Genomic DNA, 14092 nt, shown 5'->3' on the forward strand with positions numbered 1-14092 from the left:
AGGTCCGGCCAGAGCGATGTTTCAACAGTCTCCCTGGGGAACTGGAGCTGTTTCCTCAGGTCGACCCTCATGTCGACCTGAGAGGCATCTCGGCAGCCCCATCCACTTCCTGATGAACGAGTTTGCCAGCCCGCTCATCTTCAGAGGCCACATCACCCTTGGGTACAGTATGAACTGGTAACTCCATACTTTATACTTGCCGGGGAGCTGGCTCTGGTTGATCTTAGCCAGGCCATCTGTGATCTGCTTCCTTACCATCTCCCCCACCTGCCTGTCAGAGAGCTCTGCTGTGTAGGTCCAACCCAGGCTACGGATGGGTTGACTCGCCAACAGCGGGATCTCCTCACCGTCTGCGACAAAGATGGTATGGTCGCTTCTGATTCCTTTCCTGAGGGACAGACTACGCGATTTGGAGGGTTTGATCTTCATCCTTGCCCAACCTACAAGCTCATCAATCCTCTTCAGCAGTCTTGATATGCATGCTGCTGTCTTGAGAATGGTGGTGATGTCGTCCATGAAGCCTCTCACTGGTGGTAGCCTTTGACCTGATGGCAGTTTCACTCCTCCGACCATCTCCCTTGCCCCAATGAGGATGATCTCGAAGGCTGCAATGAACAGGATGGGAGAGATTGAGCACCCATGGCAATGCCCACTTCCAGCTGTTGCCATCCTGTGGTGAAGTCCTGATGGGTACAGCACATCTGGAGGTCTTTGAAGTACTTGGCTACCAGGGCTCTGATGCAGACCGGGACGTTGAAGAAGTCCAAGGCAAACTCAATAAGTTGGTGGGGGACGGAACCATACGCGTTGGCATGGTCCAGCCACACAACATGCAAGTCACCTCTCTTTCTCTTCGCCCTCTGGATCTGCTCCCATATCACCGCTGAGTGCTCCACACACCCTGGGAAGCCAGGCACACCTGCCTTCTGGCAGCTGGTGTCAATGTACCTGTTGCTTGTGAGGTAGCTGGTAAGTCTCTTGGCCAGGATGGAGAAAAAGATCTTCCCCTCAACGTTCAGGAGGGCGATGCTCCTAAACTGGCTGATGGAGCTGGAGTTCGGCTCCTTCGGGATGAAAACTGTGGCAGCTCTTTGCCATTCTGATGGGATGACTTGGTTCTTCCAGGCCACTCTCAGGAGGTTCCAAGGGTGCTTCAGGACCCCTGGGCAGTACTTGTACAGTTTGTATGGGATCCCGTTGGTGCCTGGGGCTGAGGTCGCTCTTGCCTTACGGACTACGCCTGCTACCTCGCTGAGTTTGGGGAGAGCACGGGGAGGCAGTTGAGGAGCTGACAAACCCCCGACACCCCACTTCGACAGGACACGTGATGGCCTCCCAGCCTGCCTCCCTGCATTCTGCCGCCAGGTCAGCATACTTAGACCGCTTCCGCTCGTTGGCAGCCTCTATACCCTCCTCCCATGGGACGGTGAGCTCCACCAGCAGGACCGTCCTGCGAGCCTCTGACCACATAACTAGGTTCAACAATCTCCCTGGGGAGATTTAAAAAAATATATATTTTATTGTATTTTTGTGTAGCTATGATTTAACTTAAACTTCGCTCCACTATGGACTCTCATTCTCATTCATCCCCTCTGTGATTTCTGTAACCGAGGTCTCCTCCTGTCTTCAGCCATGAAGTGTTGAAGGCTTTTTATTATATTTGGGAGTCAGTGTAGTATACAGTGTATTTATTATGTAATTACAATGTTCATTTCAATGTTCTTTTTCAGCTGAAAAAGTAAAAACCACAGAGGGAAGTAGGTAACATAAAACATTTGAAAGTGTTAATTGATTTTAAGCATGTTACTATTGAGCAGATTGTATTTTTTTTTTTTTAAAGTATATTTTTTCTGGCTTTTTTGCCTTTAATGTACAGGACAGTAGAGATAGACAGGAAACAGGAGGCAGAGAGAGGGAGAATGACACGCAGGATAAGACCGCTCGGCTCGGGATTCAAACCGGGGTCGCCTGCAACGAGGACTATAGCCTCAACACATGGGGCGGGTGCTCTACCCGCTGAGCTATGCTCAACCCCGAGCAGATTGTATTTTGTTCCTTTAGCATTTAATCTTTAATATTAGAATTATTTTAAAACCCTGATAATGTCTGATGGTAAACAGACATTCATGAGTCTTGTTTTCTTTCTTTCTCTTCAGAGAAACAGTCTGTGGATGAACAGTGGCCTGCACTGATCCAGAAAGTGAGTAATGTCACATCTGTCTGACTTTACAGATACAGCTTTCATTCAACAGATTTTGAAATGACATGTTCAACATTATAAATGATGATACAAATCAAATTCCTATTCCCTAATTTTCTTTGTATTTACCAGGTAGAAACAACAACCTCTGTTATAGAGCTGCTTTTGGGAACACTGGCTGATTTGAGTAACAGGGAGCTCAAGGAGTTCAGGCATGTTCTCCAGAGTCAACATTATGTCTACAGACCCTACTTAGAGATCCTATGGAGGCTTCTTATGATGGCTGACAGGCAGGACACGATGTTTCTCATGGTGCAGATCTTCAGGCAACAGTCTGTGAAGACCACCAAGAACATTTTAAGTGAGATGAACAGGAACGATCTGGTCAGGAGGCTGTCAAACAGGAGCTCAGGACCCAAAAGTAAGAAAATAAAGGCAACAATTTGTTTACAATGTTGTGGGATGGGGGGCAAAATATAGATTATAGTCCCTGTGTCACGGCTGAGGCTTAAGTATAATTTTGTTTTGAACCTTTTGTATTGTAAATTAGTACAAAGCAATTTATACAAATGGTACAAATTGTTTCTGGATGGTTGTTCAGTCATTAATCATCTTTTATGTTTTTCTTCCTCAGAGAAACACTTCATGGATGAAGAGCTCTCTACACTGATCCAGAAAGTGAGAAATGACACATCTGTCTGACTCAACACAACACAGCTTTCATTCAATAGCTGCAGGTTGAAAATTATCCATGAAATAGTTTAAATAATGATTCAACCTAAATTCCTGATTTAATCTGAATATTTTCACTGAACCTGAATTCAAGCGGCAATTCTATCCATCATTAATGTTTCATATTTTTACCACTGAGGATTAGATGAGGAAAGAAACGTATCACATCCACATTTACACTAACTTCCATGAGATAAAATGAGTATTGTAGTGGGGGGGTTCTTGTGGATTAAACTGTATACCTAATTAATGTTTTCATTATTCCAGGTTGCAACAATGACAGCTGTTAAAGAGATGCTTTTAGAAACCCTGAATGATTTGAGTTATCAGGAGTTTGAGAAATTCAAGGAGGCCCTGGAGTTGACTGTCTTCCAGGAGGACCTCGTATACATTTCACTGATGTTCAGTGACACAGCAGAAACAGTGGATCTGATGCTGCAGAACTACGGTCAACAGTCTGTGGAGCTGATGATGAAGACTTTCAAGAAAATGAACAGATCTGATCTGGTTCAGAGGTTTTCACACACCAGCTCAGAACACAAAGGTAAGACAAAGAAGACAAAAACCGTCACATTACACAATCATGTGTGTCTAATGAATACATCTAATAATTAATTTTAATAACATACTGCTGCAGTGCAACCAATCATTAATTAAATCAACACCTTTTAACGTTCTGAGTGGATAACAAACTTCCAAACTAAGTGAGGAGAATTCCAGTTTCCACATGCTTTGACCTATAAAAAGATCATGGAGTTGAATGAACACCTCTCTGTCATACTGAATATTATAATTTCACAACACTAAGACACAGACATCTAAGATAATTTTGCAAGGTGGTTATCTTTACATAAAGACAGTGATATTTGCTGTAGGGCTTTTATATTGGATTATATTATATGATATCCAACCTCTCTTCTCTATGTGAGATTATTTTTATGAGATCTTTTTTTTTATCGTTTTATTGCAACTACATCTGACTAAAACGTATTACAGTTTGATGTTCAGTCAGTCTTGAGTCATTTTCTATTTTCTTTCTTCTCAGAGAAGCAGAAGCCTTCACTGTCCCAGAAAGTGAGTAATGTCACATCAGACACACTTTACCCACACAGTGTCAATTGAATAACTGCTGGTGGAAAATTATCCTCAGCTTGACCTCTATATTTTCATCATTTTAATCAGATGGTGGTCATTGAACTGAAGCAGCACTATGATTGAGATTTTGATCTGAAATATTATCCACCAATAATGTTACAATAAAGTCTGTGCTATATGTACCACTGAGGATGAGAACAGGATAACTAATTGGGGTTTTTGATTTTTTTTAAACCAGAAATATCGCAGCTGCTGTTGAAATAATAAAAATAACTAACTGGTCTATTATTTTGTGTAATATATTCATATTGGTTCTTACAATACTCACTCGATTTAAATGTTTACATTGATGCATATTACATAAATGCCGTCCAATCACTTTGAATCCAGCAGGACATAAAGATGACACAACCTAAGCAGAAGCTTTTGGAAACACTGGAAGAATTAAGTTTCCTGGAAATCAAGGAATTCAAGTCGTTCCTGCAGACCTTTCAAATGAAACATCTACCAAAAAACCAGAGACTCCGAATAGAGAGGGCAGACAGCACGGTTGACCTAGTGGAGCTGATGGTTGAGATCTGTGGTCAACAGTCTGTGGAGGTGACCAGGGAGGTTTTAAAGAAGATGAACAGGGCAGATCTGGTCCATAGTTTGTCAGACACCAGCTCAGCATCCAAAGGTAAGTTGTGACAAAATAAACTTCAATACAATTATACTATCAACCATTTGGTGTGAGTGAGAATTGCTGTGGGGTCTCATTCTTTGTTAATGCTGCAATGGCAACAACTGGATTTCCTACCAACTGGGAAACTAAAACCACCAAGTATCTGCACGATTACACACCACTCAGAGAAAGTGCTATACAGCAGCCGATAACGTAACAACGACCAATAATGTAATAAATTTGCCCATTTTTTAATGTAGTAACTTTTTGCCAATAACGTAATACGCTATTGTCAAGTTATTACATTATCGGCTTATTACATTAAAAAATTGGCAAATTCATGGAATTCTTTTCATTACCATGATTTAAGTTGAAAACAGTTGTGTTTGTATTATTTTTCTCGCAGTAAAACATAAAAAATGGTCTATATGGCCCAAACATGATAGTAAGACTAAGTGCCATGGAAGTGTGAACCTTCATATCCAATAAATAAAACTAAGATAAAGTAATATTGGTATATTATTACGTTATTTGCTCCAGTTATTACATTTGTAAAGGATTATTTTTCACTAGGCTAATAATGTGATAACTCATTACATTATTGGCAAGTTGTTACGTTATCGGCTGGTCAAATTTATTACGTAATTGGCCTTTATTGATGCATTATTTGCGGGAATCATTTAGTTGTTACCATTAAGCTCCTCTTACACCATCATTAATTTGGCTTCATACTTCAACAGCATAATACAGGACATTGATGATATTGCATGACGGCAACATTAACACCCATTACTTCACGTTTGAACTATCCAGTTGTTTATTGTAATGCCTAAGTAGAGAAGCCCAGACTTCCCTCTCCCCAGCCACTTCGTCTAGCTCTTCCTGGGGGGTCCCGAGGCGTTCCCAGGCCAGCCGAGGGACATAGCGTGTCCTGGGTCTTCCCTGGGGTCACCTACCGGTGGGACATGCCCTGAACACCTCACCAGGGAGGCGTCCGGGAGGCATCCTGACTAGATGCCCGAGCCACCTCATCTGGCTCCTTTCGACGTGGAGGAGCAGCGGGTCTACTCCGAGCTCCCTCCGGATAACTGAGCTTCTCACCCTATCTCTAAGGGAGAGCCCAGCCACCCTACAGAGGAAGCTCATTTCGGCCGCTTGTACCCGCAATCTTGTTCTTTCGGTCACTACCCAAAGCTCATGACCATAGGTGAGGGTAGGAACGAAGATCGACTGGTAAATCGAGAGATTTGCCTTTCGGCTCAGCTCTCTCTTCACCACGACGGATCTGTGCAGAGTCCGCATTACTGCAGACGCCGCACCGATCTCTCTGTCGATCTCACGCTCCATCCTTCCCTCACTCGTGAACAAGACCCCGAGGAACTCCTCCACTTGGGGCAGGATCTCATCCCCGACCCGGAGAGTGCACTCCACCTTTTTCCGGCTGAGGACCATGGACTTGGATTTCGAGGTGCTGATTGTCATCCCGGCCGCTTCACACTCTGCGGCGAACCGATCCAGTGAGAGTTGGAGGTCACGGTCTGATGAAGCCAACAGGACCCCAAAAAGCAGTGACCCAATCCTGAGGTCACCAAACCAGACCCCCTCAACACCTTGACTGCGCCTAGAAATCGGTGACAAAGGGCAGCCCTGGCGGAGTCCAACCCTCACTGGAAACAAGTCCGACTTATTGCTGGCAATGGGGACCAAGCTCTGTCACCGGTCATACAGGGAATGGACGGCCTGTATCAGGGGCTCTGATACCCCATACTCCCGGAGAACCCCCCACAGGACTCCCTAAGGGACACGGTCGAATGCCTTCTCCAAGTCCACAAAACACATGTGGACTTGTTGGGCAAACTCCCATGCACCCTCAAGGATCCTGTAGAGGGTGTAGAGCTGGTCCACAGTTCCACGACCCGGACGAAAACCACACTGCTCCTCCTGAATCTGAGTTTCAACTATCCGATGGACCCTCCTCTCCAGCACCCCCGAATAGACCTTGTCAGGGAGGCTGAGGAGTCTTGAGGCGGATCTTATCCACCCCCAGGGCCCTGCCACCGAGGAGCTTTTTAACCCTCCGCCCCAGAGATAGGGGAGCCGACACCCGAGTCCCCCGGCCCTGCTTCCTTACCAGAAGACGTGAAGCTCTCCCTGACAGGAGACTCTGCCAGACGTTCCCAGCAGGCCTTACAATACATTTGGGTCTGTCAGGTCTGACCGGCATCCTCCCCCACCATCGTAGCCAACTCACCACCAGGTGGTGATCAGGCGACAGCTCCGGCCCTCTCTTCACCCGAGTGTCCAAGACATGCGGCCACAAGTCCGATGACATGACTACAAAGTCAATCATCAAACTGTGGACTAGGGTGTCCTGGTGCCAAGTGCACATATGGACCCCCTTATGCTTGAACATGGTGTTCGTTATGGGCAATCTGTGACGAGCACAGAAGTCCAATAATAGAACACCGCTCGGGTTCAGATCTAGGGGGCCGTTCCTCCCAATCACGCCCCTCCAGGTTTCACTGTCACTACCAACGTGGGCATTGAAATCCCCCAGCAGAACGAAGGAAACCCCAGCAACCCCTCCAAGGAGTCCAAGAAGGGTGGAACTGCTGTTTGGACCATAGGGCACAAACAACAGTCCGGATCCATCCCCCCACCCGAAGGCAGGGGGGAGGCTACCCTCTCGTCTACTGGGGTAAACCCCAACATACAGGCACCAAGCCGGGGGGGCAATTAGTATTGCCACCCCTGCCTGGCGCCTCTCAACAGTGGCAACTCCAGAGTGGAAGAGAGTCCAACTCCAGAGTGGAAGAGAGTCCAACCCCCCTCGAGGAGACTGGTTCCAGAGCCCTTGCTGTGCATCGAGGTGAGGCCGACTATATCTAGCCGGAACTTCTCAACCTCACGCACCAGCTCAGGGTCCTTCCTCACCAGAGAGGTGACGTTCCACGATTTTAGAGCTAGCTTCTGCAGCCAAGGGTCGGACTGCCAAGGTCCCCATCCCCAGCTGCCGCCCAGCCCTCTACGCACCAGACCCCTTTGGCCCCCCCCACTGGCGGTGGGTATGTGGGAGGGGGGTACCATGTCCCCTTTTCGGGCTGTGCCCGGCGGGGCCCCATGGGAGAAGGCTCGGCCACAGGCGCTCGCCACCGAGCCCCACCTCCAGGCCTGACTCCAGGGGTGGGCCCTGGTGACCCACGTCCGGGCGAGGGACACAGAAAACCATTTGTAAAACCATAGTGCTTAAGCAGCAAAGTATATGGAAAGTTACTGTATGAACAACTTTACATATTAGACAAGCCTCCTCACTGTCCATTTTTAAAACTCATCTTAAAACCCATTTTTATTCCTTGGCTTTCAACCCTGCATGAGACTCCTGCTCCTGTTTTAGTGTTTGTTTTTAGTTATTGTTTTATTGTTTTTAATTTAAAAACAACAAACAATTATTTTAGTATTTATTTCCTGTTAATTTTTTTATCTATGTATGTACAGCACTTTGTTTCAGCTATGGTTGTTTTAAGGTGCTATATAAATAAAGTTGAGTTGAGAAACATAACGTAAACATTTTCTGTTGTGTTTTAACAAGGGCCTTCAAGAAGCTCAGAGTCTGAGGCTCATGGAGACATTATGGTAATCCCTTTCATTCATCAATTGTCATTCACTTTGTGATCTTTGTCCATTTAAATGATGTTGTAAAATTAATGATTAAACAGAATCTATTCATCTAATTTACAAATGTGACTGTCCTCTGATGCAGGACTCCAGTGACTGGACTAAACTTGAACCTAAAGTGAACAGTACAGATGCAGATGAGGCGCCAACTTACAGGTAAAAATAACATCTTCAATATGTCACAACAAACTGGACAGATTGAAATAACTTGGTTGTATGATTTTTATCAGGATCTTTTTCATGCGATATATATAATGGTAATTATAATAATGCTCAATTTAGCTCCAAATAAACTGCAGGCAACTACTGTTTAAGTTTACATTTAGTATTATTACCAGTCAGTTGTTTTATCTCATCTCATCCTGTCATTTCTTTCAGTCTCCAGACTGAAGCAGGAACGTTTGAATGCAGTGTCTCTGACCTGCGATGGGTCTGTGAAGAAAAGGTCAGCTTTAAGTACCAGTTCTGCTCTTGGGAAGAACACATGGAGAGAATGGAAATCTTACAATACATGCCTGCAGGTCCCCTAATGGACATCACAGTCACTGCTGGGAAGTTAAATGAAGTATACCTGCCTCACTGGATCTGCACAGGTAGGTGGAAACATAAAAAAAACGTATTATGAAACCAATGTGTAAAAACACTGATGATCTTTCTCCTCACTAAATGTGTGTGCTTGTATTTTGTGCAGATGACAACCCTGAAATACTTGACAAGTTTGCAGTCCTGCACATAGATTCCTGTGGAGATGTTGTTGAAAAAGTGTCTGAGGTCACATCATCCCATGTCAAGTTATCTGAAGCACTTTTCTCTCCAAGAGCTGTCCTGATGAAACTTGGCTTTCCTGTGAAGATAAAGTGCAACGTATTAATATACTATCAAACAAACACAACATTCCTCAAGCTACATGTGTATCTGATCCCACATGATCCTGCTCTAGAAAAGGTAATTTAATGTCTTACTGTCACAACTGCATATTATAATAAGATTTAAAAAGCCTACAATTGAGTATTAGGACCAGTGGACGGAAAAAAGTTGAATTATGAGAATAATAATATAATATAATAATAATGTGAAGTGGGAGGGGTCACTGGTCATGGAAGATTTCTTTCCCTAGTTTCTGTGTAAATATAAGCCATCAAAAACATGAGAAAATGTAGTTGAAACATTTCCTCATTTCAAAGTGATGGACCAAGTTATTCTCAGATTTCTTTCAGCAGCTGAAGTTAAAATTTGTTTGAAGGCTAATAGATCTCACTGATGAATTGTGCGGCAGCCTTCATGATTTGATCTCTACACTCTTTGGCACAACTTTCAAAGAGTGCAGAAACCAAGTGATCCATGTGCTTCAGCAGCTGTTTTACAAGGTTATACAACTCAGAAATTATGCAACTGGTTTATTGTATTTTGACAGCCAGTCTGATACAGTAAGTATTATCTCACTGATAACATATACTATAACTTCATTTTTACACGAAGCTGCTCTCACTTGTTTTCTCATTAAACCACATTTCTACAGCAGTGAATTTAGTTATTCTCAAAATATATATATATATATATATATATATATATATATAGTAAAATTTTATATAATAAAACTTTCTTTTCTATAAAATATGCTTGCCAAATTTGCAGATTAATTTTCCTAAAATTATTTGTTCCTCAATATTATGACTATTCTGAAAATCTCATATAATTTTTTCTCAACACTGGCCCTAAATCTCTATAGTAGATAACATATTCCTTGTTTATGTACTTTAAAACACAGATGACACTTGCTAAATACTTCTTTTTTTCCAGACAGTGGACAAGAAGAAATCCTCCAAAGGATACAAAATAATTGAAAAGCCACGTCCAGACAAGTACCTGAAAATGCAACAAGGATTTGCCCTCAAAGCAGACATAGACACAGCTAAAATCTCCCCTCAGGTATGATTTGTACTGTTTGTCAGTAATTACATTTCAGTCAGCCAACTCATGAGGAATAAATTATTATTTAAATGTAGAACATGTACAGCATCGGCTGATCTCGAGACCCCCCACAAGAAACAGTTGGGAGCAATGGTACTAACTTCCCTCCTAGAGGAAGGTAGACTCAGAGCCTACAGATGGATGCTGGGGTGGGTTTTTTTGAAACGCTGTAGTCTATGAAAGAAAGCATAGTTTATATGAGTAGTGTGGCATCAGGCATGCAGCAAAGGTTTGAGCAGAGTGCTGTCTGCAGGGAATTTGACCCTTTGCTAGCTTATACCCAAAGTGGAAATATTGTACCTGTCAGAAATTTAAAACACCAGTGCAGTGCCCGTTCAAAAGATGCCAATTCAGAACGGGCCTGTAGAAAATACCTGGAGAAAACATTGCCCATCACCTACTTAAATGCCTCTCATGCAGACAATTGGTACACACAGGCTAGTATTGATACATATTACAATTACCAGTGCTCCCTTAATGTCTCACACACAGAATATCTGGAGACAAAAATTTTGAGATGAGCTGAAGTTGATTGGATCAGCTGTAATGCTTGTTCAAAATGTGCTGACCTTCTGCACTGTGTCTTGGACATACTAAGTTCTTGCTTGGGAGGAATGGGAATAGAACTTAACTCTCAGCTTTTTCAATTTATTTCTATGGTAGTTCTTTTCACTACATGCTCGTTGACTTTGAGGGCAGAAGAAGAAGCAATTGACATTGTTCATGAGGCATATTTTTCTATTTCTCATCCAAACAACTTCACACACTGACATTGAATGTCCTTGTTTCCTAGCAATCCCACCTGCCGGGTATGAAGTATTCCTTGCTTTATATAGATAGATCTTCAGCTCAGAATTGAAACCATGTAGCTGTTGTGAACAGTTTTTACAACTTGGCTGCAATTAAATGCTGATCAATATGATGTGAGCACAAAGTAAGACATAAGTGAACTGGTATTTAGACTAGATGTTGAGGTGGTAACACTCTTTCTAGATATAGCTTTTAAGAGCTTAGTGACAAATCTATTGACTTTTTGGCCACGCATAAACTACTTCAAGAAGGTAACCAGTACTACTGCTGGTGTGTTGTGGAGTCTGGAGTTTTGCTCGCTGTGTTCAGAGTTTGGGAGATATCAGCAACTAGACAGAAATGTGGATGATCTAAGCATGTACAAAACAGTGTTCCTAATAACCAGATACTAATCAACTAGTTTTATTTTTTGTGAATTGTTTAACTTGACTGTTTACCTTTGTCAAATGAACTCCTCCTCTCCTTTTATGTTGTATTCTTTACACAGAAAGTAACCCTCAGGTATGACAGCCAGGACCCAAATTTCTATGAAGTGTTCATTGAAAATCCAGACAGAGACTTCAACCTTACACTCTCACACTCTTATACAAATAAGAGTAAACCAGAGTGTAAACCAGTGGGTGAACCAATGAGTGAACCAGTGTGTGAACCAGTGTGTGAACCAGTGTGGACCTGTGAAATTCGAACAGGTCAGTGGCTATTAAACAATATTACCTACATGATGTAAAAAGATAGATTCTGTCTTTTCTGTGAAATTCCATAAAGTGAATGTAAATAAGACCTGAGAGCTGAATCACTAATACTAATGCACATAGTTAATGGATTTATTGTTCTAATATTCTGGTTGTAGCTGTCTGATTTGTGTGTTCACCTGACATTTAATATGTGATAATGAGGAGAAATTACTATTTATTTATAGTTGTAATAACATCTGTTGGTATTTGATGCAAACAATTATTAACTTAATGTAATGGATGTTTATTTAAAATGTCTTGTTATGGAATATTTTGTTGTGAATGCAATACATGAACCCACAATCAGATATCAAAATGTTTGTTCTCCAATTCATTTCAGTTGACCACCCAAAGTCTGGTAATTTAGAAGGTAAGACACTGCATGAATATACTGTCATTACAATACAAGATACCAGATTTAAGCCATGTTTCATAAATATGTAATTTGTTTTTAAACTGCTGAGAACTTGTCTTTATCTGAATTTACAGAGCTGAACTGGGCTATTTTGTACCATATTCTTGTACTTTGGTTAGTTTATTGAAGTATTCTTGTCTAGAACAAAACATTTATTATATAATCGTCATTGAATGTGTTGCAGCTGCAGCGTCATCAACTGGACCGTACTGTGCTGCTACAGTGAGAGGTAGGTACACTGCAAACATACAAAGGTGCTTCAACCTAAAACATGCAGGTTTGCAAACATTGTATTTTGCTCCCTTAAATGTGAAATACTGACAAATACTCACATTATTCTTGATCATATGGGACTGCCTACAGTTAAAGGATAAGATGGACAATTTTCTGTGTTTTTTAATGTCAACAAATCTCATGTGTAGAATCTAATCAACAATAATATATCTGACTTACAAGTATTGTGTCTGTACCCACAGTGTGACATGTTATTCCTTTGTGCCAAAAAGAACATGGTTAGTTGTTTAAAAATGGCTCCAAAGACTAATAACAAGTTTTTCCTCTTCAGAAAGTACTTATGTGTCAGGAAGAGGCCATCATCACACATGTGCAAGAACAGATGTCTACAGCACAGTGGAATATGATATATCAAGCTTTGGTTGCACACAGGAAAGACTGATTGATTATTAGTTTGGCTCTGCACATGAGATTTGTTAACAATAAGAAAAATATAGAAAATTGCCAACTATAAGTACAACCATAGGTACTTCCCTGGTGTACTCGGTCCTTAAACTTAAATCCTTTGCTCAAACCTGCAGCATGAATCAATTTTGTGTTTAATATTCAGTCATCTCCACCTTAAATAAAAAAGCTGAAGTTATATAGAAATGGTTGATTGTGTGAGTGAAAGGACTAGCACGAAGTAGCCCTGAAATTATTTTTATCACAATGATACCAAGGTGAGAGATTGAAATTGATTTGTTGGTCATTTTTTGATTAAATCTTTTGTATTGTAAATCTTTATGAATGAAGATAACCTGATGAAAAGTGTTTTATTCCATTTCTCCTCAGAGGAACACACTGTGGATGAACTACCTGCACTGGTCCAGAAAGTGAGTAATGTTACCTCAGTCTGACTTTCACAACAAATCTTCATTCAATAAGATGCTTCATTAAAACTGATGCTGCATTCAGAGGAACAGTTCAACTGTAATCATCAAAATTATGTTGAAATCTTCTTCTTCATTTGTTTTAAATTCACCAGACAACAACAATCACAACAGTCGGAGAGAGGATTTTGGGGAGGCTGCAGGATTTGGAAGAAGAAGATTTCAAGGACTTCAAGTGGTTTTTGCAGAAAAGAAACTTCATCCCAGCAGACTTCCCGTGCATACCATGGAGCAAACTGGAGAAGGTAGACATGAAGCGTGTGGTGGATCTGATGGAGCAGACCTACAACCAACAGGCTGTGGAGGTGACCAAGATGCTTTTCAAGAAAATAAACAGGAATGATCTGGTCAAGCTGCTGTGAGACACCAGCTCAGGATCCAAAGATACATTATGGGAAAACAACAAACAAACAAACAAACACTCAGCAGCGGCCTGTTGAGTGGCAAAAACACTCCTATTGTTGCTGTTAATTCAATTAATTAAAATATTACAAAACATTTGGACCTGATCAAACAAACAGTTAAAGGAGACACATCTTCCCATATTTTATTTTATTTCACCTTCTAGCATCCTGGCTGTTACCAGATCCAGGTTGAATACGTTTGTTGTGTCAAGTGAGAAGGAAAAGA

At 42.0% G+C, this 14092-nt stretch overlaps 1 protein-coding gene across 1 annotated transcript; it reads left to right on the forward strand.

Moving 5' to 3' along the window:
- The first annotated feature begins 8445 nt into the window (after positions 1-8445).
- Positions 8446-13873, forward strand: LOC128366181 (NACHT, LRR and PYD domains-containing protein 1 homolog). The gene is made up of 8 exons (XM_053326862.1): positions 8446-8522; positions 8745-8959; positions 9058-9311; positions 10167-10295; positions 11635-11836; positions 12222-12251; positions 13365-13405; positions 13558-13873. The coding sequence occupies exons 1-8, from the start codon at positions 8446-8448 to the stop codon at positions 13822-13824; spliced, it is 1215 nt and encodes a 404-aa protein (XP_053182837.1). The 3' UTR covers positions 13825-13873.
- The last annotated feature ends 219 nt before the right edge of the window (positions 13874-14092 follow it).

This window comes from Scomber japonicus, chromosome 10 (genome assembly GCF_027409825.1).
Source record: "Scomber japonicus isolate fScoJap1 chromosome 10, fScoJap1.pri, whole genome shotgun sequence".
NCBI lineage: Eukaryota > Metazoa > Chordata > Actinopteri > Scombriformes > Scombridae > Scomber > Scomber japonicus.